The 26,577-nt window shown below is 35.3% G+C and overlaps 2 protein-coding genes across 4 annotated transcripts in view; both read right to left on the reverse strand.

Annotated features, from left to right (window-relative positions):
- Positions 1 to 729: 729 nt before the first annotated feature.
- Positions 730 to 5,631, reverse strand: LOC117330317 (flocculation protein FLO11-like). The gene is made up of 3 exons (XM_033888517.1): positions 5,562 to 5,631; positions 2,319 to 3,961; positions 730 to 1,500 (listed from the first exon to the last, which is right to left on the reverse strand). The coding sequence occupies exons 1-3, from the start codon at positions 5,614 to 5,616 to the stop codon at positions 1,432 to 1,434; spliced, it is 1,767 nt and encodes a 588-aa protein (XP_033744408.1). The 5' UTR covers positions 5,617 to 5,631; the 3' UTR covers positions 730 to 1,431.
- A 7,515-nt stretch (positions 5,632 to 13,146) lies between these two features.
- Positions 13,147 to 26,577, reverse strand: part of LOC117330322 (BAI1-associated protein 3-like) — a 190,663-nt gene continuing 177,232 nt past the window's right edge. For all 3 annotated transcript variants that reach the window (XM_033888537.1, XM_033888529.1, XM_033888546.1), the window contains 14 exons: positions 26,428 to 26,551; positions 24,553 to 24,621; positions 24,119 to 24,193; positions 23,428 to 23,529; positions 22,493 to 22,702; positions 22,015 to 22,083; positions 21,525 to 21,671; positions 21,019 to 21,132; positions 20,726 to 20,809; positions 20,411 to 20,492; positions 19,846 to 19,884; positions 18,717 to 18,840; positions 17,809 to 18,008; positions 13,147 to 17,476 (listed from right to left, as the gene is read on the reverse strand). In XM_033888537.1, the coding sequence (XP_033744428.1) occupies positions 17,379 to 17,476; positions 17,809 to 18,008; positions 18,717 to 18,840; positions 19,846 to 19,884; positions 20,411 to 20,492; positions 20,726 to 20,809; positions 21,019 to 21,132; positions 21,525 to 21,671; positions 22,015 to 22,083; positions 22,493 to 22,702; positions 23,428 to 23,529; positions 24,119 to 24,193; positions 24,553 to 24,621; positions 26,428 to 26,551 (1,537 nt within the window). In that variant the 3' untranslated portion in view covers positions 13,147 to 17,378. The remainder of the gene's footprint in view (positions 17,477 to 17,808; positions 18,009 to 18,716; positions 18,841 to 19,845; positions 19,885 to 20,410; positions 20,493 to 20,725; positions 20,810 to 21,018; positions 21,133 to 21,524; positions 21,672 to 22,014; positions 22,084 to 22,492; positions 22,703 to 23,427; positions 23,530 to 24,118; positions 24,194 to 24,552; positions 24,622 to 26,427; positions 26,552 to 26,577) is intronic.

Here is a 26,577-nt window from a genome sequence, read left to right on the forward strand (position 1 = left end):
CGCTGAAACATTGAAAGAAATTCCTTCTGATTGTTCGAAATTAGTTGGTTGTCGGGCTCTGAATTGATGGTACACCCGACAAAAAACGACGAGAAACAATCATACTTTTCCTGTAATAAAACAAGTGAGTTGGGTGTAAGACTCGCATAGTCATACATCTAATGTAACATCTAAATATATACACTAACCGATACAATTTGTTTTTACCACAAAGTAAAATCGTAGCCACCCATACATCTTTTAGCCACTTTATCGTAACCGTATCCATCCACCGGTAACTGACTCGACAATACCAAAGTCCATCTCCGACATGTCAAATGACTTCTCACGCGTCCTTAATTAAATTACTACCGACAATCTATTAGAATTCACACCAAAAGCTGCTCAAGTCTGTTATTAGATTCCAGTTTGCTGCAATATAGGCTATAACGGCTAGATTGAAGCCTTCTTCATGACATCGAGATTTTGATTTAAAATATCACATTAGCTACATGGTGGCTGAACACCTGTACTTACCTGTTTTCGGGGACGCCAATCCATATACAATGTAGGACACGGAAACCCACCCTTTTCTTGTCATAACGGAAGGCTATTGGTATAAAACTTGAATTGGTACATATTGTAGGTAGATTAGTGTTCGTGAGTTTATAGAGAAGAGTATTTAATCAGAGACGTGTATATCTGATATACACGTCACTGATTTAATAGACTAACGCATAACAGCAATTTCTGACATTAAAGATCACAAGAAAATCCCTTTCCTATCTTTTATATCTTGTTAGGGTTAAACATGCGGTTATACCTCAATGATAATGAAATATGGGAAAGGAATTGATATAAGCTTTAAGCTTGTACTACCATCCCACTTGAATTTGTGTATTGAACAAAATCATGTTAAAGATAAAATATGCTCGATCTCAGCGATACCATAGGTGTTTGTCACCAACCCAGTTCTCATTTTGAAAACAAAATGTGACTTTTTATTTGACCGAAATACATTCCTTATTAAGTAAACATAGACATTTCAATCAACATACTTATTTTAGTGAGCTTCAATTCAATTGTGCGAATATAAATAAAATAAAATATGAATAAATAGGAAAAGGCAATTATCTTGATTTAAAACTATTTAAAATATTGCTTTGAATTTACCGTTTATATAATTCATTATATCAGGCTTTTCAAAACACTTTCTTGAAAACTTCCATCTTTACATAAACTGTACCAGAAGAAAATTGAACTTTGTTAACAAAAGGTGGGCGCCACGGGCGCATTTCGCATTGGTGATTAGGTGTACCTGGGATAGGTTTATTCTATTCAAAATAAGAACAAAATGGCTCCATAGTCCATACCTACGTTTTGCGGTGGTTTTGAAAAACCACTTTGTTCAGCTAAAATACGAAACTAAATGAAAGAATCTTGTTAAAATCCCTATGTAAGACACATGTAAACAAGTAGAAGCACCACTCCCGTCAGCACTGAACAATTTATCCTGGATCCCTGGAAAAAAATCATCATGGCATTAGCCAAGGAGACACATTTTTTATTTACGACTTATTTGTTAGCTTTACTTTATTTTGATTGCATAATTATTCTGAATATTATGATAATTATTTATCATATTCATGTTATTATTGATTGATAATGTATTCTGATCATATTTGTCCTTTTGTGTTTATTTTCTGTTATGGAGTTCCGTCAAGTATACAATTGCCTAGAGTCTATTTGAAGTCTGTTTTTGTTATTTTTCTATTCCTTGTTTCTTATTTTTGAATTGACTATTAATTATTATTTTATTCTCCTAGTTTGAATGCTGAATAAGAAGGCAACCTCTCTTTAGAAAACTAAACGTGTCGAGTACTGTTAGCAGCATATTTATATTAATAAATACAGTTACAATTTTAAAAAATATTTTTGCATGTTTGTCAAGATTATCAAATAACAAATAAGTAATCATAAATAAGTATCTATTGAAAAGAACACTCTTCCCTTTATTGTTGAAATGTGGAATATTGGAAAGTATGGTTGACATTATTCCATTCGTGACTGGAGAAGTGCCCTATATGAGCATTTCGGTCATTGCCGATATTTGCACGCAGCGATTTTTTTCTTGAATCATTCATGGATTTAATTGTATACAACGTTTACGTCGATTATCTACGAGTGTTGTATGGAAAGAATCGAGTATGACAGAAGAACATTGATATATCATCGCTTTGCTTACATTCAGAGCATTATTGTAGTGAAGGAAACATAAAACCTTATTGTTCGGCGATATATTACTGTTCTAATCGGATTAATACAGGAAGTTTGCGTACCTTGCCTCTGGAGTAATCTGGTGGTCCGGGCATCGTAGTAATCCTTGTCGTATTGACCATATCACCAGTCTGGCGCGATGTAAAAAGTGAAGACTGATGACCGGATGTTATCGGCGTAAGTCTTGAAGTAGATATACCTGTTGTCATTTCTGGTTTGGCCGATGTTGTAGTAGAACTAGCTGCTGTTGTTGTTGACGAATCAGTTGGTGTAGACGAAGAGGTCGTTTTGGTTGTCGACGGAGTTGTTGATGCAGATTCTGAGGTCATTGTGATTGTCGAAGGAGTTGTTGGTGCAGATGAAGAGGTCGTGCTTGTTGGCGGAGTTGTTGGTGCAGATGAAGAGGGCGTTGTAATTTTCGACGGAGTTGTTGGCGCAGACGAAGAGATTGTGCTTGTCGACGGAGTTGTTGGTGCAGATGAAGAGATTGTGCTTGTCGACGGAGTTGTTGGCGCAGATGAAGAGATTGTGCTTGTCGACGGAGTTGTTGGTGTAGATGAAGAGGTCTTTGTTATTATCGGAGATGAAATTGTAGGTACAGATGAAGAGCTCTTGGGTGTAGTTGATTGAAGTTTAGATGTCGTTTGAGTGCGAGTTGTCGAAGAAGCTAAACTATGATCTGTTATAGTTGACGCTGCAGGTGAAATGGCTGTAGATGAAATCGAGTGATGTGTAGTTATAGTTGGCGATGACAATGATACTGTTGTCAGTTTAGTTGTAGTTGTTGTGGAAGTTACTGTAGATTGAGGTATCGATTGAGACGGAGCTGTCGAAGGAGAAGACACAGTAACAGTTGGCAGAGAAGTGAGTGTTGACGTTGAAGAATCTACTGTTGAGGGCGGTAAATTCGCTGAAGAATCTGATGTTGAGGATGGTAAATTCGTTGAAGGGTTTGTTGTTGAGGACGGTAAAGTTGTTGAAGAATCTGATGTTGAGGATGGTAAATTCGTTGAAGAATCTGATGTTGAGGACGGTAAATTCGTTGAAGAATCTGATGTTGAGGACGGTAAATTCGTTGAAGAATCTGATGTTGAGGACGGTAAACTCGTTGAAGAATATGATGTTGAGGACGGTAAATTCGTTGAAGGGTTTGTTGTTGAGGACGGTAAAGTTGTTGAAGGATCTGATGTTGAGGACGGTAAATTCGTTGAAGAATCTGATGTTGAGGACGGTAAACTCGTTGAAGAATCTGATGTTGAGGATGGTAAATTCGTTGAAGGGTTTGATGTTGAGGACGGTAAAGTTGTTGAAGGATATGATGTTGAGGACGGTAAACTCGCTGAAGAATCTGATGTTGAGGATGGTAAATCCGTTGAAGGGTTTGATGTTGAGGACGGTAAAGTTGTTGAAGGATATGATGTTGAGGACGGTAAACTCGCTGAAGAATCTGATGTTGAGGACGGTAAATTCGTTGATGGATCTGCTGTTTTGGATGATAAACTTGTTGAATGATCTGCTGAAGAGGATAAAGAGGTTACAGAAAAGTCTGGTTTTGAGGACAGTGATGTTGAAGACCCTATATCACCAGAGGAACCAGTCGTTGAGGACATCAAACTGGCTGAATGATCAGGTGTTGATGATGGCGTACTTGTCGCTGAACTGCTTCCTATTGTAGATGTTGTTGTTGCTGCTGCTGTTCTAGAACCTGAAACACAAGGCCACAGCAGATATGTTAAAATATCTTACAAGATTTTTTTTTTTTCAGTTTTGTGATGTGAAGTTCGAATGACAAATATTTTACTAAAGCTGAAGTTTATCACTTTTATGTTGATAAAAGTACACAAGACATTCAATTCCGACATAATAACGAAACCATTATTCTAACATAAGCGAGGGCAAATAGGTACATTAATATAGATTTTCAGGGATACCTTGAAAAATGTAAAAGGAGAATTAGACCATGTGCTCCGAAAGAATGAGTCTGCTTCATAGACGACACCCGAAATACAAATACAGGTCATGGCGACACCCGAAATACAAATACAGGTCACGGCGACACCCGAAATACAAATACAGGTCACGGCGACACCCGAAATACAAATACAGGTCACGGCGACACCCGAAATACAAATACAGGTCACGGCGACACCCGAAATACAAATACAGGTCGAATTCGGGTTAAGTCACTTCTCAAAATGAACTAGTTTGGTGACAGCGGAACCACTGGATCTATGAGCATTGAACGCGTCTGACGTCATACCGAAAATGGAAATAGAATATCTTCAAATAAGATGATGACCTCGAATATAAAATTTTCCCATGGTCTTCATCAACCTGCATCTCCCGAAACCTTGTGTTGTTAATCTCTCCGTTAGTAGTCGCCATCTGTCACAGAAATCGTTATAATGGAACAAGTCCTTGGATATTGAATCAACTGGGATATGTAAACACCCTAGGTAAAGGAGGCAGGGTCATTACTATCTAGAGACGGGAAATTAACCCAAATTGAAATAATCACGCTTATCATACAGTTGTAAGTTGTCTCTACTGGTAATGTTGTAAGTAAATATCGTGATAATACCGGCTGATGTTTAAGTTCTACAGGATATTTTTGTTATTGAAAGATAACACATTGTCAATATGTTCCATATTGAGCGGCGCGGTAGTACATTGTAGTGGAATTTGAACGGACCGTTTTGTTCTGTTATGTTAGCATAAAAACTGCATTTCAATTGTCGAATTAGTGCTATTTTATATTTCTTATTTTTCATGAAGTCTTATAACACTCTTTTTAACCATTGACGAATATCCATTGTGCGGCGTTCTAATATAAAAGTGAAATATGGGGTTTAATGCATCTCCTATTTTGTAGTTTGAGACTTATTTAGACTCATTCTGATGTTGTTAGATGTTCGTCTGGGTTTCCACCCTTGATCCATAATATGTCTATAGAAGCATTACTGGACTAATAATGAAAGGTACTATTCCCTATTGTGCGTTTATGTTTGATCATCCGACTAACACCTTTTTAAAGATGATTTTTGTAAGAAATGTGCACCTGGAATATAAAATGCAGACTACCAATATGCAAACATTTGTTAATCTATCTCAAAATCTATATGACTACGGAAATGCATGGACAAAATATATATTTACATTGACATACATATATTTGCTGTTCTGAGTGATGCTTTCTTTACATTCTTCCTCACTAAGACATGACTGTTACAGATCGTTAAAGCTTGTACAACAAAAATCCAATTCTCTTACAAGAAGACTTTGGTAAGAGATCCTTAAAAACTTACCAAAAATGACAAATATCAAAACAGCCACGGAAAACAAAGGGGAAAACAACTCCATACTGAGAAATGCAGGCTTTCAAACACTTCTGAAAGAAAAAAAAACGAATCCAACCATACATTCGAATTACCTTATGGTCAAATGACAGAATGACTTGTTTTTTTGTTTAACATCGTTTTTTATCGAATACATGTATTTTTGTTATGTTGATCTATTATTTGTCTTTTTGTGCTTCTCTTCATTTCATTATTATTCAAACTAAATTACCGTGTAATAACTTTAGCTTAAAAATCAGTTTATCTATCATTAGTTTTCGCTGTCATGCGAACAGGATTTATTTGATGAGAAACCAAAATGTCAATGCACTACTTCTAAATAAGAGAAAAATGAGAAAACCAAAATGACACTAAACATCCATGGCCAAAATTTCACCTCCTAAAAGTCCTAAAAGTACAATCTCTAAGATACCGTATTATGTTAGTTGGTGCAATCATGTTGTAAAATATAACAATGTTGTTGTTGCCAAGGAGATAAATGTGACGTTTACAAAAGGTTACCTGGAGTATTGTCTCACGTAGGAAAAATGGAATCGGTTACTTAAATCATGCTATTTTTACTTTTGATAAAATTAGCATAAATCAATACCAGTTTTCTAATCTACCGCTTGTTTTATCTAAATGAAAAATAAATAAATGAAATTGTTGTCTTAAAAGATAAACCAAAAAGATATATCATATTAGGAAACCTCAAAATAACTAACTTTGAACTCACTTGTAAGTCGGTTAATTACTGTTAACAATATGCATCCATTTTTTACTTTCTCAAAGTAAAATACTTTTTAAAATAATAACGTCCTTAATTGTTTGCTGACTCACCTGCTGTGTAGCTGTTTGGGAGTCAACACGTCACTGCTGGATGTCTGTGTTCCTTTGGAAGTTGGAGGACAAGCAGTGCACTTATCTGTGAGCACAATGACTGATAATCACACTGTCGGCTATCAGCCACTCCAAGTGAAGAGCCCCTTCTTTATAGCCACACATACATCCCCCTAGGTGTAGGGAGGATTGACGAAACCGCAGTTTATGACCATAAATTGACACAATAGTACGTTGTAAATTGTATCTTAATGTAAGAGTAAATATGTCGTATTGGCTAAATCTACTTACGTGATTAAAACTCTTTACCGTCCATTAAATTTGACGTCATTATGTTGAATTAATTTTTTTATTGTATTTGAAAATATATTACTCTCTGTTTAAATATTTTTCTGTCTGTGTTTTCGTTTCCATCAGCAGTTTTATCTATATATTTAATTGGTCAGATGTTTCTTTTTGCATTCAGAGGTTTATGATTCACGTAGACACAAGGCATGGTGATTTTAATAATGGGATTCTCCGCAAAGAAGAAGAGTTCTAAACAATGAAATTAGTCTGTTAAGCCTAATTTTGATTTTTGCTATATTTTCTTCTGGATCAGCATGACTGAATTTTAGAAGGAAGAAACAATAATTTGTATTTGGCATTATTCGGCATATCCTCTGTCTCTGTTTTGTACAATGTTTCAAAATACTTTTAAGAACTAAAGGTGTTGTGTTGCTTAGTTTTCTCAATAAATAGACATGTCTGCTATAACTCACTCCAACAAACACCGATAGTGTATTAAGTGTATATATTTATATTTCTAAATGCCGGGGAATCCCTACTAACATCAAAACATAATACATTAACACTGATATATTGTAAAACATTGTGTTCATTATCTATATCTATCAGGAAATATCCATCGGGTTTATTTATCATCTGTGCATTCTTGCCGTATAGCGTCACATTCGGTGGGGGACTGTATTTCGCGGAATTGTCTTATTATCTGTGTTTCTACAAAATAGATTGGAATCAAGCACGGGATATGATTCAAAGTACTCTCAACAAGTATAACTATCCGATGTGTTTACTTATAAAAGGATTTTTACTTGCTATCAGTATGTGGTGGTTGAAACCTGACTTAAGGAGGCAGCGTTTACACACTGGCTGTAATAGTTCAAGGAACATCCTGCTGGTCCTTTTTTCTGACAATTTTAGTTTTTTTTGTTTTTTGTTTTGTTTTGTTTAGCGGCAAGTTTGAAATGAACATAAAATGTTTACTTTATATTTTGGTTTTATTTCATTTAAACATAAGTACGTCCATAATTGTGTTCCTAATGATTGTGTCCCATATCTTCATCAACGTCTATACTCTCAAAAAATAAGGACATCGGCTTTGATATTTATATTAAATACTTTTTGTTGCTGTAATTTGAAAATTGAAGCCGGAATTTTTATCAATTCGGATATGCATATCAATGTTCTACACCTAGTCGTATGTGCAGTATATTTTTACCAAAAGAAAAATCAAGTCACCATCAACTAAAAATAATATGTTTGAATAAAACAAAGAGTTTTATCAAAACTTTGACGCAAAAATAGTTGTTTTTTATTATGAAACTGAACGTCCTTTATTTTCTCTAATATCTGCAATTTTATGCAAATAGCAATATCAGTAATTCACAATCGTCACAGTAAAACTTGTTTGGATGTGGGCAACGGGGTAACATATGCAACTTTTAGTATTGTATAAAATGTATAAAAACGAATACAGCAGCCTGTTCTCGTTCTCAATCGTTGATAATTACTCTTTGTCGGTGATGCAGCATCTAAGGAATCTGGCTATGATTCATATAATACATTTATATAATATAAAGTATATACAAAGGTATCATTGCTGGCAATATCTTTTAATACCAGTATATAGCTGATGCACGTGAGGTTAACCGCCCCCTCCTAAACTCCTGAATACGGATAGCTTACTGAATCTTAAAAATACGTTCATATTTCATTAAATATAATTTACTTAATTTTGATGGGTTATGTTTCATTTAAATCGACCAGTAATAGAATGGGGAAGTTTCTCAGGCTTGTACTTAGGCGAGTTGGATTAGGGACAAGCCTGTAGGATTGTCTTCTCTAAGGAGTGATTTAAGGTTAACACATCCGTGGACTCCGATAAAGGTCAGGCGTGCGGGACGATAAGGGCCCTTGTGGCTCCCTTGTATACTTTTAAATGTACCGTGCAAATAAAACATGGGTGTTACTATGTACATGGAAAACTAAGAGACCAATAATTTAGTACGAAAAGTGCTTCAGGAGTACTCGAGCATTTCAAAATTATATTATGAGTTTCTTTTTCCAGAGAAAAATCATTATTGACAGTTTATAATAAGAATATATGGTACGGGGCACAGAATACTGCACCAAAGTGCTTGTTATTCGTATGTTCTGCAAACAATTTAAAACGTAACGAATTATGTGTTCCTATTAAACCAGTGCCATAAAACTTATGGACAATTATGAAATACTTCTACCGACCTCCAATGTTTGAGATCTTTTACATGACAACATACCCCAGCTTCAGTTATATTGAAAGATTTAATACAAGGTACTATTGTGGAAGAGAAAGTCCTGTTACATACCAATAATAGTATTTCGTATTCTTATTTTAAGCTCGATATTAAACATATTGAGATTACGGACGTGTAAATGCAATCAAAATCAATAATACAAGGGCATATAGGAACAAAATATGGATTCACACAAGAGAGCCAGGGTAGTAATAACGAAACCGCCGGGATCTTAACGAGGATGGAATAGTCAAACTTCATATTGCACTAAGAAATGTAATATTTCTAAATGGGATCACGATAAGGACCAAAAACCTTCACGAACCCGCTTTTATCGTCAGCAGTCGACATTTAGCTGTCACGGAACTCGTGACATTAGAAAAAAAAGTCCTGGGATATCTAATTAACTGATAAATAACCGTCATAGGTAGTGGAAGAAAGCATATCACAATCTAGAAATGGAAAATATATAATAAAAGAAACTTACCGGCTAAGGATAAAGGTGCTGATCTACTTTGTCTCTATTGGATTCCTTTACTTCATAAGAATGTTTATAAACAACATTTTATTGCTGGACCATTAGTCATGCTAGCATTCATAGTACTTAGGTCTGCAGTCGTATTGGGATACGTTTTACTACGGGATTAGGAGCAACTGAATGTTGATTTTTAAGATTTTGAAGAGTTTTGAAACATTCCTTCTATGATAATGTTAGCTTTTCCCCCTCTGTACACTACCCTTCCCTATTCCAAGCTTAGTTTTCGTTCTCTCTCCGGCGTTGGGAACGTATTTTCTTAAATATTCCTCATAGACTCTGAGGAAATAATCGATTATAATACCATGAGAATGATCGAAGCCGACAAAATTTTGATCGACAAAATCTTCAAACAGACTATTGACATACCTATGTGAAATGTCTTCCTCTTCTGGCCGTATTGTTTACGTTTTCATGCGAGACTGATTATACTGATGAGCAACAAAACATGCAACGTACATGTATAACTTCAAATTCATCTTCAATGTACATGTATATTGACGATGTGTTGTTTTTAAATAACAAATGAATAAGGCCTGTAGAAGATGAGATCACGGACACTTCAGACTTCAGACGCTTGTCTCAATCTTTACTTAAAACGTTACCAGCAGGGATAACTTTAAATTCATGAGAGACTGATTTAATCTTGATGATTTTAATTTGTTAATTGTTACTTTTCCATTTCTAGATAGTAACATCCCTGCTTTGCTATCTTCTGTGTTTACACGTCCCAGTTGGTGATATTCATGGACCTGTTCCGATTAACAACTATTCGACGTTTGTTGATATGCCTGGTAGTTTCGTTGTCACCACCCTTGTTTCGTTATGTTACTTAACCAGGATTTAACATCCCTTTGCATGACGGATGTCGGCGATGAAGCAGAAAACGTTTAAATCTTTGTTTTGTTCTTATTATATTCCCTGATGTTTTTGTTACTTACATTGTTAGTAAGGACCAAGGTAAACCTAATTAATATACATGTAACTATATGTTTATATGAATACATTAAGGACAAAGAAAACATATCTTCGTCAGTATAATTTTAGAAATCATTTCCTACTCACATAGAATAAAGGTTCTCTAAGTATTAACGATGGCGCGGTGTCGATGTCCAGCGTCTTTATATTGATAAGATGTAGCTTGTTGCTGCTGTTTCGGACGTCCACATGTATTTTTCATATCTAATTTCTTCTTCTTACCTCTTTTAAGTGTAAGATTTGATAGTTGATATTATATTTAGTTTAATATATATTGACATTGACAAGTTTTCATTGAAACAGATATACAATCTGTAAAATTGTCAAAATATTTCCTCTAGAATCATAATGTTAGCGAATGAATAGATGGAGGGGTATGACACTTTTTACTTTGACTCTTAATGAAACAAAGATTATACATTCGATAATTTTGAAACGACTGAAGATGTCTAAGCCTGATACAATATAACTGGATGTTTTCATCTATTATTTTGACCATCTTCCCTGAACACAAGCTAACAGAGTACCATGACACGGGGATATGAAGAGTAATCCCCTAACACAAGCTAACAGAGTACCATGACAAGGGGATATGGAGAGTAATCCCCTAACACAAGCTAACAGAGGACAATGACCCGGGACATGAAGAGTAATCCCCTAACACAAGCTAACAGAGTACCATGACACGGGGATATGAAGAGTAATCCCCTAACACAAGCTAACAGAGTACCATGACAAGGGGATATGAAGAGTAATCCCCTAACACAGGCTAACAGAGTACCATGACCCGGGACATGAAGAGTAATCCCCTAACACAAGCTAACAGAATACCTTGACCCAGGGACATGAAGAGTAATCCCCTAACACAGGCTAACAGGGTACCATGACCCGGGACATGAAGAGTAATCCCCTAACACAAGCTAACAGAATACCATGATCCGGGGATATGACGAGTAATCCCCTAACACAAGCTAACAGAGTACCATGACCCGGGGATATGACGAGTACTCCCCTAACACAAGCTAACAGAGTACCATGACCCAGGGACATGAAGAGTAATCCCCTAACACAGGCTAACAGAGGACAATGACCCTGGGACATGAAGAGTAATCCCCTAACACAAGCTAACAGAGGACAATGACCCGGGGACATGAAGAGTAATCCCCTAACACAACTAACAGAGGACAATGACCCGGGGACATGAAGAGTTATCCCCTAACACAAGCTAACAGAGGACAATGACCCGGGATATGAAGAGTAATCCCCTAACACAAGCTGAAAGAGTACCATGACCCGGCGATATGGCGAGTAATCCCCTAACACAAGCTGACAGAATATCATGACCCGGGGACATGAAGAGTAATCCCCTAACACAAGCTAACAGAGTACCATGACACGGGGACATGAAGAGTAATCCCCTAACACAAGCTAACAGAGTACCATGACCCGGGGACATGAAGAGTAATCCCCTAACACAAGCTAACAGAGTACCATGACAAAGGGACATGGAGAGTAATCCCCTAACACAAGCTAACCGAGTAAAATGACCCGGGGACATGAAGAGTAATCCCCTAACACAGGCTAACAGAGTACCATGACCCGGGGATATGAAGAGTAATCCCCTAACACAAGCTAACAGAGTACCATGACCCGGGGATATGAAGAGTAATCCCCTAACACAAGCTAACAGAGTACCATGACACGGGGACATGAAGAGTAATCCCCTAACACAAGCTAACAGAGTACCATGACCCGGGGATATGAAGAGTAATCCCCTAACACAAGCTAACAGAGTACCATGACCCGGGGACATGAAGAGTAATCCCCTAACACAAGCTAACAGAGTACCATGACCCGGGGACATGGAGAGTAATCCCCTAACACAAGCTAACAGAGTACCATGACCCGGGGACATGGAGAGTAATCCCCTAACACAAGCTAACAGAGTACCATGACCCGGGGACATGAAGAGTAATCCCCTAACACAAGCTAACAGAGTACCATGACCCGGTGGCATAAAGAAACATCCCCTAATACAAGCAAACAGATGAAAGAACAAGGAAAACACATTCCTGACGAGTGCCCGACAGGAGTCGAACCCGGGTCTCCGGCGTGATAAGCCAAGGCTCTACCTCCTGAGCCAAAGAAACATTCTCTGTCAGCTGAGTGACAAAGACCGTATTTAGCACTATGTACACGCCACACCGACCTGTTCCTTTTACAGAGTAACCATGACCATGATCAGCCAACAGCTGTTGTTGAGTTGACTGTTGCTGTTATTCTGTGATTGGTAACAAACCACGTGATGCTAGAGCTACAAACCAGAAAAGCGCTTCTCTACGCCCCCTCAACGCAGACAATGTGTGTACCTTATATGAGCATGATAAAACCAACCAGAACAGAACATGGAAACTAACGTGTGACTGAAGCGGATCACATGACCTTTGACCTGAAGTTAAACTTATGCGACCCGGGCAATCTGGATACCAAGCATAGACATCATAAACGGAAACTACGGCATCATTAAGTGTAATCCATTGCACCCAAGGCCGGACGCACAGCCAGACCGACAGATAGACACCACAAAACAATGTGTCAGTTACGATTCACTTAAATACCATAAACAAAACGTTCAACGCATGTATTCAAAGAAATATTTTATTTTGTAAAATCACAAAACGGGTACACATAGAACTTTGTAATACACATGTACATGTATGATAAAATTAAACTGTGTAATGAATCACCATAGTGTAGAAACACTCCTGTACTGTACGATATCATTCGTATTTTAAAAATCTATTGGTATCAATCACAAATTATTACCTGCTTTGAGATATGCATACGCTGGTCTGACTAACGTTGACTTGCATGGGAAAAGTAAATTGAACACATAAAAACAGGGTACAAAAATACATAAAAATTAGTGACTCAAGGATGTAGATTGACTTTAACTAAAGATATTTCAATGATGCCGTCATTTTATTTTTATTTCCAATCGGATTATGAATTATTACTAATTTTCACAAAATGTGACTTTAATATATCTTAGAGAAGTTAAAATCTATGTAGATTTGCTGCAGCTAAATTATCAGATAATCAATTGTGGTGTTGATTTATAGAATAGTGTCTTACAATTGTTACTTTAATACGATCTAATTACAACTCCCAGCACAAATTATGGAATTCTGTGATATCCTTATAAGCTACAGTATCACTATACAATACTTATTTTATGGCACTCATGAGAATAGCAGGCCCTAAACATGTCTACTCAAAGTAATGTAATCGATATTGATGAAGCGGTTAATTAAATGTATACAAGGTGCTGTTTGATACATGTAATATCTTGTTTACTAGGTGTCCGACATCTTTGTTTTTGTGATATCAGCTACACGCTTCTGTTTGTCTTTCATATTTAATTGAGACCCTTACACTGTTAATGCTGTATTACCATTTACCATTCGTAGTGAACAATTAAAAATAATTTTTTAAAAGTTACATACGTAATGACTAAATAACCATACAGTTAACATTACAAACATAATTAGATATCTTTAAATGTTAGTAAAATCTTATTTTGATGTACAAGTCTTGAAACATTGTTTTTCACTCTTGACAAGTGCTAACAACGCATACAGGATGTAAAATCTTATTTTGATGTACAAGTCTTGAAACATTGTTTTTCACTCTTGACAAGTGCTGACAACGCATAAAGGATCAAGTTTTGGTGATAATGAAACGGTAGGTGTATATTATAACAATGTTATAACGTGTATAATGGAATAAAAGGCAACATTAGGTTGATCAAATATTTAAATTACAGAAAGTAGACATATATTTTTTCACATAAACACTAAATTAAAATATTTAGAACGGTTCTTAAACAATCTGCTGTTTATCTGTTGCAAAAAAAAATCAACGTCCTCGTTGCGATTTATCTGGAAATTATATTTACCGCGAAATATGATTATTCGGCAGCAAGCTTTTATAAAAATTTGGAAGTGCCTGAACTGAATTTATGAAGATAAAATCTAAATCTAGATGTTAATTGTTATAATATATTGAACAAATAGTAATATATATGAATGTTTGCGAATGATTATTTTCGAGATTGTGCCTAAAGCGACATGTTCGCAGACTATTTGTATTTTGCCTATATTGAAATACACACAGACAGGACATTATATCATACCTTACTCATTGTATGATACTTACGCTATCTGTTGCCCCTGAAGTGTAATCTAGCCATTTACTTTAAGGGGAATGAATAAGTTAATTCTTAATTTCACAAAGACAAAATTCTACCGTGCATTAATCCGCAAAATGTAATGCTTTTTCATCAATGTAATTGTAAAATCAATCGCTGAACGTCACTCAAATAATCCCCGTATTGCAAACTTAATTGATGAAGTATTTAAGTACTCAAATTATCATTAAATATAATAAAAATAATTTCGTGAAATAAGACATTGCCTCAATACATATTTACCAAAAAAGCAAGAAGACTTTTTACAATTTCACAATGCATATTATATATCAACAATTATACGATAGACAAGCATGTGAGTCAATTGCAAGAACTTATACTCAACACAAGATGTTTATGATAACATATGGCAATAATGAATCACAACAAAATAAACGCTTAGATATTATTTTCAAAGTGCGGCATTTCGTTATCCCTGTGCATGATGATAAATACACATAATGAAAATACGTGATCATTGTTATATCACCTTGTCTAAATACACATAATACTTACATATACAGTGAAATGTCGCCAAAGGAGCAATGCATAAATTCCGAAATAAAATGATATCATGGTTTGATGCAGTACTAGATTCCAAAGAAAGATGTCATATTTGCTCTATATCTCTTAGTAAAGCGTTTATTAAGTTTGTAAAGAATAGCTATGCGTGTTATAAAATCATTTCTAAGACATTTCCTGCCGAAGCACCGTTCAAAATGAAGATTGTGTCTGAATATAAATGTACCTCTGTAATCGGTAACTCTAACTTGGTATATCGCAACCTCAATCTAAATGCAATGCGATCATTGGCTGATTTTTTTATTTTAACGACGTTTCATTGTATATGTCTACATGCTCCATAAAATGGAATCAAAATGATACTTTCCTATGGTTGATGAAGCATTGCCGGTTTGGATGTAGTGTTAAATGCTGTAGTATTCTGGAAACATACATAATTTAACGGAAATGTCATTTTTACGCCGAAAGCATCGCGCTAAATCAAGACTGTGCTCCGTTTTTATATGCAACTTCTATTGCAGAAAATGTGGGTGCTCTAATTCCTCATCGCGCTACTCTGTTGGAATTTGACAATGCGCGAAGTTTTTAATTACGCCACAAATAATACATATATGTGCTAAGATGAACCTTGTAATTACACACGTGGACAATGTATGTTCTTACATCAAACATAAACAATGGTCAACATCAGTCTATAATAAGATATTGTAAAGTGCATGTCAATTCACTGTAACCTGCTATATAATGGTCACTAATTAGGACTGGTTTAACGGACTAGAACATTGCATAAGATATAAACTGGCGCGTTATACACCTTCAAAGTAGTGAATTAAAATGTCACATTTACAAACTTTCCAAAATATCAGATATTGAGAGTTGTGGATTTCTCTGAGTTACCAAGAAACGTTTTGCTAATTGAGCACAATTTATAGATTTTGCTATCTAACAATCGAATAAGAAGGACTTTTCATTTCTCTAAGATACTGTATGATTTTATCTGGTCCGTGTTTAGCAACATCACGTTAGGCATAATATTGGAAATTATCTGAGCAAATTAAATCTAAAAGCATGATAACTATCAAATAAGAATTCAAAATTTCATACAACCATGTAAGCAAAATTTCTGCGAAGTTCACATTTCTAGCCTTTTTACAATTTTTCAATTAGGATATTTTATTTTCTTAATATTAAATAGATTTCTGTATTAGGTGCTTCGTCCATCATTGAATGAGCAAAGTCAACACAGTTGAATGGTTCTAATTTGCAAATAAATACTTAGATCTAATAGTGTCTGTCATTTAAACAGGGATATTTAACTTTTTCATCAAGCAATCAGTGAGCAATAATTCTTAAATTTCAATTACAGATCTAGGACATATGACAATATTATGACATACTTATTTGTACCTTGTCGAAAGTATCTGTAAAATTTCCTTAACAAATATATGACATTAACATCAATCGCATGTAAACACTAATACAATGTATTGAATCAGAACAATCACAAACAACTTTTTTCAGGTATTCAGAAGATGATACAAATCTCATCTTTCAGAAAACAGATTTGTCTGAAACAAATTTGAACCGCCAATTAAATGTCAAATATAATCTTAAAGAATTAACAATCTCAAAAGTAAAAATAAAAGCATGATAATTATTGCGGAAGTGTTTTGTTCTGTAACTGCCAATTGCATATATTCTCTTTAAATATTCCAAAAAGGTAAATGACAGACTTGGAAATTTTAATTTCATATTGGCGTTGGCATTGTTATTTCAAGAAAAAGTCGTAAGGCATTTTATGTGAAAAGATATTAGAAACTCTCTTTTTTTAAAAATCTGAACCGTTTTGGATTAATTTCATCTCTAAGAAAACTTTCCCGTCATCACCTCTTGCGAGTTTCTAGTTTTATCTTGACAAAATGTTTAGGATGTTTGAAGAGCGATGGCCATTCTATCCGCGACAAAATATCCTTTGGTTTTTTGAGGAGTGGATTTCATTGCCGTATCCAATCCAAGTGGGTTTCCTATTCCTCTTATGGAATATTTTGCCAGCATAATCTTGACTTTGTAGCTTTAATGAATTCGATTTATGTGATAAATTTCCTTCAAACAGCTTGTTCCTCAACTTTCTTCCTTTTCTTGACAAACTCATCTGCATCCTTATCCCAGCTCCGTGCTGCTAACACGTCCAATGCCCCATTTTCTGTAGAAGAATTAAAGATGTTCATTTTATTTTTGCGACTCAAAATTAATAACACGAGGGTAAAATATGAAAAAAAAATGGATTTACACTGATATATGAAAATGTACTAGGAGTAAAAATCCAGGCATTGTGGAAAATGTAAGTGGCGTCCGATACATCGACTGGTCACGGGAAAATCTATAATGAAAATACCTACACTTTCAAATGATAGTGCAATATCAAGCTAGGTCAGTTTTATTGGCACTGAAAGCAAAATGATTTACAAAGACGAATACAATTTGAGTTTATGTTATAATGTTTCTTCTTATAATCTTTGGTATTTCCTGTCATACCTTTGTGTTTTGGTTGCATCATGGGGAATGATGTGATGCTTAAGGCGTCGAATCCTGATATTTCCTCCTCTACGCCAGGCAGATCCGAGAGACTGACGTACACTTCCCCAGCAAAATCGTTCTGGAATACGTAGTCATGGTCCATCACCGTCATCACAAGGACGCCTCCAGCGTGGCGACACTGCTCGGGAGTGATGTCACTATGATAGAAGAATACTTTGTTTGTAATTATTTATTTTTCAAACATATTTTAACCATATCCATAAAGAAATTGCATTTTGTTGTTCGAAAGTCGTCATATCAAAAAAGTAGGAGATAAGACGAGTTGCTAAATTTGAAAAGTGATATTAAATTTTGATTATTGGATATGCATTCAATACAAATTAAAAATACAGACTCATATTTACAAGTGTTATGTACATGTTTTTAAATCCGTTTCTTGTGTTATATATGTACCATTGCGATATACAATGATAAAACAAAGTTTAAACCAAATAAAAAAACAACTTTTTTTCTGAATAGTCGATTAAATTCTATTGTTCTGGTGAGAATTGCTGCAGTCAATAACTGTATGTGTTGTTCAAATGAATGCATTATACACTATATATCACAATCTGACAGTTTTGGAAGATATAAAGGATTGGATTAAAACAAGTTTGATACTGCTGTTTTATATTATGAAATCCTAAGAGAACTTCCGAACTTACTCAAAATTTGTCCCGAAAGAAAAAGAAAATGTTAAGTAAAGGAAACGGAGAATCTTAATATATATACAATATGTATTTCATTTGTAGGTTTGTTACATTAGGCTCAATTTATGTAAACACCCTATAATTTAACCAGATTAAAATAACAACACCATGCAAAGGAATATATTATATATGATGATCTTAAACAGATACACTCACAATTCAAACGTTTCTTCAAATATTGGATTCAATGTCTTTTTCACAATATTCGTTTTCTGTATCGTAACATTTGGGAACACGTGTTCTGGGCACAGCTGGAGAAGTACAAACGGATCACTCAGACCTGTAAACAAAATCAATAGCAGACACTTTGGAGAATGTATCATGATGTTTTCATTATTTATTGGGGGATCGAGAAGCATCAATTTAATGTTACGATATAAAAAACAATACATGCTAATTATTTCTTAGTAATTAAGGTCTGTTGAAAATCAATATTTCAATTCATTTTTTCAGTGATTTTATTATACTTGAGACTTATCAAATCATATTGCTTCATGCACTGCTTACCTTAAAATGCTACAAATGACAAACTAGACAAATTTCAGTATAAGCTGAGAGTTTGATATATATATATTACAGCCAAACTGAAGTAAAATACATCATAAAGCTATGCCATCATATAGATATGCCATCATATAGATATGCCATCATGTAACTATGCCATCATATAACTATGCCATCATATAGAGATGCCATCATATAGCTATGCCATCATGTAACTATGCCATCATATAGCTATGCCATCATATAGCTATGCCATCATATAGCTATGCCATCATGTAACTATGCCATCATATAGATATGCCATCATATAGCTATGTCATCATATAACTATGCCATCATATAGCTATGCCATCATATAGCTATGCCATCATATAACTATGCCATCATATAGCTATGTCATCATATAGCTATGTCATCATATAACTATGCCATCATATAACTATGCCATCATATAGCTATGCCATCATATAACTATGCCATCATATAGCTATGCCATATTTCTAGGAATCGTAAGTGATGATAAGTCAGTATTGACAACTAGGTTTAGGTTTAGTGTAGAAATTAACCGATGTTTTAATTCGAAAACCCACATGTTGATTGTTTTTGTGAGATCTTTGTTGGTTATTGGAGGTACTTAGGCATTACTTGGTACTCATACACAACGAGAGTCGCCATCGTGAATATTGATAAGATTTCTTACTACATTAACTGGAAGTGGTAATTCTATAAAGTAGTAACATGTTATGGATTGGTGATACTTGAGCGGTAGTAAAACACTTACCATTGGCATCGAGCGGTATAACATCCTTCGCGTTAAGGACTAGATAGAGAAAATGTAATGGTTACGTCATTTATATGTATAGATTTAAATTCAGTTACAAATATCATATATATGTTATGTTTATACAAATTAAGAAAAATCCATATGAATATTTATATAATTCTTTAATAATGCATGAACAAGATTTAACAATGGCTAGAAATATGCTACCATTCAAAATTATCAAAAAGATTTTCTTTAAGTTAAGGAACCATAACACATAAAAATGGGATGTACTTTCTTTACAAACCTCTGTCTCCATAATGTAAAAAAAAAATCATTGAATTAATTCTTAAAACGTTACAAATCTCAATAAAATCAGTCTACGAATGTTTACAAGCCTTGAAAAAAATTGTGTGGTAGGCAGTTTAAATTTATATGTAAATTAGGTGATTTCGTACTGACAATGAAGACTTAAGTTTTGACAATGACTATTCTTAAATTCAAAACACTTTTACAATTTCGAGACCGTGTTGTACTGCTCTAGTACTGTTTATAAATAAATTGATATGATACTATGACATACCTTCCACCAGGAGTGACTGTGAGTCTTGTCTGTAACACATCCTTACGTTGAGAATTCCATACTCCTTGCTCGTGCATTCCTTCTGTGAAAGTAACCAATAATTCTCTTTAGAATCAATTACCACATTATACCATGGCAGCCATGATATGCTATGAAGCAACTACATTATACATCTCCTCAGTTTAGACCAATGTTATTATACCACAATGTACTTCATATCGACGATGGCGGTATCTACAATCATATGTCATTTTCATTCATTTATATCGAGAAGATAACAATTCCGACATATCAAATTTGAAAATGGAAGTTTACCTGTTGTTGTAATTTCTCGTCAAAGAAAACTTCTATCAGCGGGAATGTGTTGAGTTTGTGCAGGCTAAGTAACTCTTTCAGTTCCTGAAACAAATGATACTTGTCAATTTTTCTAAGCCGGCTTTACTGACACGTAATAATTTTGATTTTTGTTCACACTTTTTAAAGTCACTATACAATTCTATGCGGCCTGGCAAAATGCGAAGCAAGTTGGAAAGGATTCGGTTTTACTGTATTATATAACGTTTGAGTTACTTCCTAAACAAAGGATTCCAATAGGATAATTTGTTTACCTTGTACTGCTCAGACTGAATCTTTTGCATTTGCAGGCCTTTTTCGTTTGCATAGAAAAAGTCGACTAGTAGCTCTATTGCGTCATACATTCTCTTATACAGAATCGGTTGCCTCTGAAGAAAAGAAAAAATGTATGAAAAGGTACGATACATATACGTATATTTGAAGTACGAGTGGATCAGGAACGAAAAAAAAATACTCGGAAAATGAAAGCATACGCAAGCTGCTATGAAAATATACAAATCTATTTGCAGTAAGTCGACAGTAATGATCAGTAAATGAAAATCCTTTTTCAAGAATGAAAACAAAAAGAATAAAAAAAATACAGATATAGTGACTTGATTCTTCATATGCAATTGAGATTCCCAATCAGTCATAAGCTTACAGGAGTTACTTCCCTTACGCACTGGATAGATATATTGTCTATATTGAACACGTTCAATAAATCTCCTAATCTTAACATCGAAAAAACACACTCTTTGATTATGCTTCTAGGTATACTTACCGGTTCTTCTTTCAAAATAGTCTCTTTGAATTCCGCCAAGACTTCCATCCAGAGTGATAACAGAATTCGGTCAAAGTTTGTCTTGAGCAGATTCTTATTCATAGTCAGTAAGTTGCTGTCAAGGTACGTAAGCAAGTCCCCGATTGCCTGGAATATAGTCACATGACACAATTACGTGCATAAACGTATTACTTTAAAGCAAACATTTTGGTATTTTTCGTAGAAATTATGAAACGGACAATATTTTTTCTTCTGCCTTTCTTTTCAAACTGTCTATTTTTTTCGCTATTTTCATATTCAATACTCGAAAGCCCTGACAATAATATTTTCATCAACACAAAAAAGTCGATATGGACCTTTGCTAGCAACCAATAAGATGTTATATGAGACTGATGTCATATCCTTTCTTAACAAGCGTCTCAATTACCAAAGTTGTCATCATTGAGACGTTTGTAAACAAGGATTGGATTGAAAATGATCAAGTACTTACATCGTCAGCAGGGACCGATTCTGGTGCCCAGTTTAAGTGGAAAACGTCCTTCTTTATATCTGGCCTCATCTGTTGATATATATAGCTATTCATATAGGGCATTGTTTTAGGCTTTATTTCATTTGGTGATATCACCTATTTGAATAGGATTGTTACATTTTTTTTAAGACGGAGCTGATATAAGACATATTCATAACGCCATATGCATACATATCACCACAACAAACCGAATGTAACGCCAACTTCTCTCTTTTCGATATACTGAAGTTATAGACAAAGGTTGCCAATGATTTGTATAGTTGTTACTAGATGAATAATTTTCGTTTTAAATGTCTGATATTGTTTGGTAAATTCTAGCATGATCATACGATTGATGCAGCTAGAATAAACATATAACTATATTGTTTAGCAAGACAATAACTAAGTGTGCATTGTCTGTATATGAAGGTTGCATGTGACCACGTGACTGCCAATTTACCTTGTCTGCCACGCGGTCGACGACTGTCTTGATTTTCCTCACCATACATTCGTCTGCCTCCTTGACGATGGTACTGAGGTTAAATTTGCAGCCTTTTCCAGTACCGTTGCTTGCTTCGACAGCTCTTTGTATGTCAGCGAATCTTAACATCTCAGGAAGAGGCTTCAAGGCTCGGCGAACCTGTTCTATGTTGTTTATTGTAATGCAGAGCTGTTGAATAGAAATTTGATTGAATCTGAATACATAAAATGCAACTATTTAATAGCCTTTTATTAAGATCCTATCAAAATGATAATTCCTACTTAAATCGATAAAAGGTGTGCAAATAAATATATTTCCAGGGAGAACATTGCAGAAAATACAAGGCAAATATGACGAGGTGTAGTAGAAGGGAATTCAAATATATAAATGTAATACTATTAGTGAGTGTAAGTCAATCATTCTGATACCGTTCATATAATCAAAATAGATAAATCTATATAAATTTTATCTACAGGACATTCTCAAACATTAATTGACATATGAAATATTAAGGTGATATAACAAAGGACAGAAACCCAACAACGTTTCATATTTTGTTATACCATGGAAGTTTCATGTATGCATATCAGTGTTTATTTCAGCGATATGTCGAGTACAACTAAGCTGCATTAGAACGTCAGTCCGCGTTTCGCAGTCCCCTGTGGCAAGGTAATGGTACATTCTTTTTTTGATATTTGTCTTCGTTTACAGTGCTCAATTAAGATTTGGAAAGATCTCACTCTAAGTTGATGTAATGATATTAATAGAAGAGAATTATTATATCTCAGTGGGCTAAATATTCGTCTATATAGTATGGTGTTAGGACCACAGGATTTGATTTTTTGATATGTTCTCGCTGCTTTAATCCCCGTGTCTTTGACGAAGTTGTATCACACACATAAGACTTTACCCACCTGTTCAGTGACATCAAACTGCCCAACCTCGTCGTAATAGCCTTCATCTTTTAGTTTCTGGTGTATCATATCTGCATACATCACAGCGCCCTTGCTAATGTCCTTCAATAGATAATGCACGGCGCAATTTGTTCTGGAGCCTCAATGTTCAATTTACAAATTTTCGAACACCATCGACTGATAAAATGATAATAATAATAGTTTCCCTTCCAGAAAAAAAAATTAGAATGGTGCACAAATCCTCACTGAATGAATATGTATAAAAAAAATGCATTTGAATTAATAACCCACTTATTTTGCGAAATAAAACTTAGTTGTTTTCCTACAACCACAATTGCGAGTATAAAAAAAAACCTGGTTAATTTGCAAAAGAACAGAAAATTACGTTCTATTCAAACAATGTACCTTATCAAACCTTATAACCTTGAACTGTCTTTTTCAGCCTACACAACCATCATCCGAAATGTCCTTAGTCACATTCAATTATTTCTTTATTAACCAATTCTATATACCAACCCCCTGAGCTATTACGCGGAATAGAAAACATTCCACCACCGCCGTTCGAAACCCCTCGGGATACCACACTCCTATTAAAGACTGATAGCACGTGAGGTTCGGCCCATATTGGATCTTACGTTCTATTGTGTGCTTATGGTACCTTACGTTGATAACGTGTGTCTACGGTTCCTACCTCTGCCAATTTTTGAACTAATGGAAAGGCATCCAGGAGATCTGGCCAATTCAACTGCTTCCAAAATTCGGTCATCTGTGTAACATAATACAAAATGAGTTGTAAACTAAGATAATGTGCACATCTAAGAACTATATGTTATATTGATACAAAGGGAACAGTTCCATCGTAGCAAAATAGCCTACAGCCTGACGGACATAATAAGTTTCATACGAAAATGTTATTTTTAATATGTCCATTACGTTTTCATGTTCCAAGGTTTCGGAGCCTATAAATACCATAATTCAAGATTAATATTTTACCAGGCTGATCTCCGTGTATTTTACCAAAGAAATAACATTTAATTTACTTGGAAAGTATTTTTTTTTAAATATCGAGTGACAAGTATGTATTTATCTTATTCCTGTGTTTGGTGTTCATTACAATGTACGTACCTGTGAAAAGCAGCAACACACATCGACCGCTGAAGTACTATACTTCGTACCCTCACTTACTTCGGCTACCTGTATGCAAGAGGATTTAAGTAAATACCAAGACGATGGAAATCATTAAGGGATTAAGTTAATTGATTTAATTCGTAACCCCCTCTGTCAAGGCTTCAAACACAAAACGAAATGTACCGCGAACAGATTTATTATGATATGCCGTTATTGAAATATGGATCCATGACATAAACATGATTAATTCAATATAATTATCCCAATTAATATTACTATAAGATATATAAAGGATATATGCCATACAACGTGTTAACTAATTGGATTCGAAGCTTCGAAATCCAAATGATGCAGGAATCCGCCACTGGCTCGTGTTATGTGTGATGGTCTTGAACCTGCCATGTCCGGCACCATGCAAAGTAATTATCCCTTGTTTTTATAACGATATGGCCGCGACAATGCAGTTGAGAGCTGTTCATTGACCCAATGGTACACTGATTCATAACCGTGTCATTGACGCAGTGTTAACAGACACATAACCGTGTCATTGACGTAGTGTTAACAAACACATAACCGTATCATTGACACAGTGTTAACAGACACATAACCGTGTCATTGACGCAGTGTTAACAAACGCATTATCTTTTCATTGACACAGTGGTAACAGACACATAACAGTGTCATTGACACAATGTTAACAGACACATAACCGTGTCATTGACGCAGTGTTAACAGACACATAACCGTGTCATTGACGCAGTGTTAACAGACAAATAACCGTGTCATTGACACAGTGGTAACAAACACATAACCGTGTCATTGACGCAGTGGTAACAAACACATAACCGTGTCATTGACGCAATGTTACAAACACATAACCGTGTCATTCAAGCAGTGTAAACAGACACATAACCGTGTCATTGACACAGTGGTAACAGACACATAACCGTGTCATTGACGTAGTGTTAACAAACACATAACCGTGTCATTCACGCAGTGTAAACAGACACATAACTGTGTCATTGACGCAGTGTTAACAAACACATAACCGTGTCATTGACACAGTGTTAACAGACACATAACCGTGTTATTGACACAGTGTTAACAGACACATAACCGTGTCATTGACGCAGTGTTAACAAACACATAACCGTGTCATTGACGCAGTGGTAACAAACACATAACCGTGTCATTGACGCAGTGGTAACAAACACATAACCGTGTCATTCACGCAGTGTAAACAGACACATAACCGTGTCATTGACACAGTGGTAACAGACACATAACCGTGTCATTGACGTAGTGTTAACAAACACATAACCGTGTCATTGACGCAGTGGTAACAAACACATAACCGTGTCATTCACGCAATGTTACAAACACATAACCGTGTCATTCACGCAGTGTAAACAGACATATAACCGTGTCATTGACACAGTGGTAACAAACACATAACCGTGTCATTGTTGAAGTGTTAACAAACACATAACCGTGTCATTCACGCAGTTGTAACAAACACATAACCGTGTCATTCACGCAGTGTTAACAGACACATAACCGTGTTATTGTTGAAGTGTTAACAGACACATAACCGTGTCATTGACGCAGTGGTAACAGACACCTATCATGTCAAGATCATATAACCAGCCATGATATTACTCTTCGATTTGGTACAAATACAAAACCATATAATTTTTAGGAACATGGCGACGCCATTGCTGATCCAACGATGCTCACCAAAGTCTGCGTCATATTTCAACGAAAAAGGATATAAGCCAGTGACATTTTAGTCAAGTGGTCCATTGTCTGTGACACCTGATCAATTGCTTCGGTACTACTTGATGGTTTTGAATAAATCATATGCACACTGACCTTGTCGAGTTCCACAGCTTTCACGATTCTCTGAAGAGATTTTTGTCTGGCAACTTCAATCCAATTGGCCACAACAAATCTGAACCACTGGTAATATCGTACAATCTGGACATTTCTTCGATCTCTGGACAAACGAGATTTGTTTTAGTG

This window comes from Pecten maximus, chromosome 1 (assembly GCF_902652985.1).
Source record: "Pecten maximus chromosome 1, xPecMax1.1, whole genome shotgun sequence".
NCBI classification, from domain to species: domain Eukaryota; kingdom Metazoa; phylum Mollusca; class Bivalvia; order Pectinida; family Pectinidae; genus Pecten; species Pecten maximus.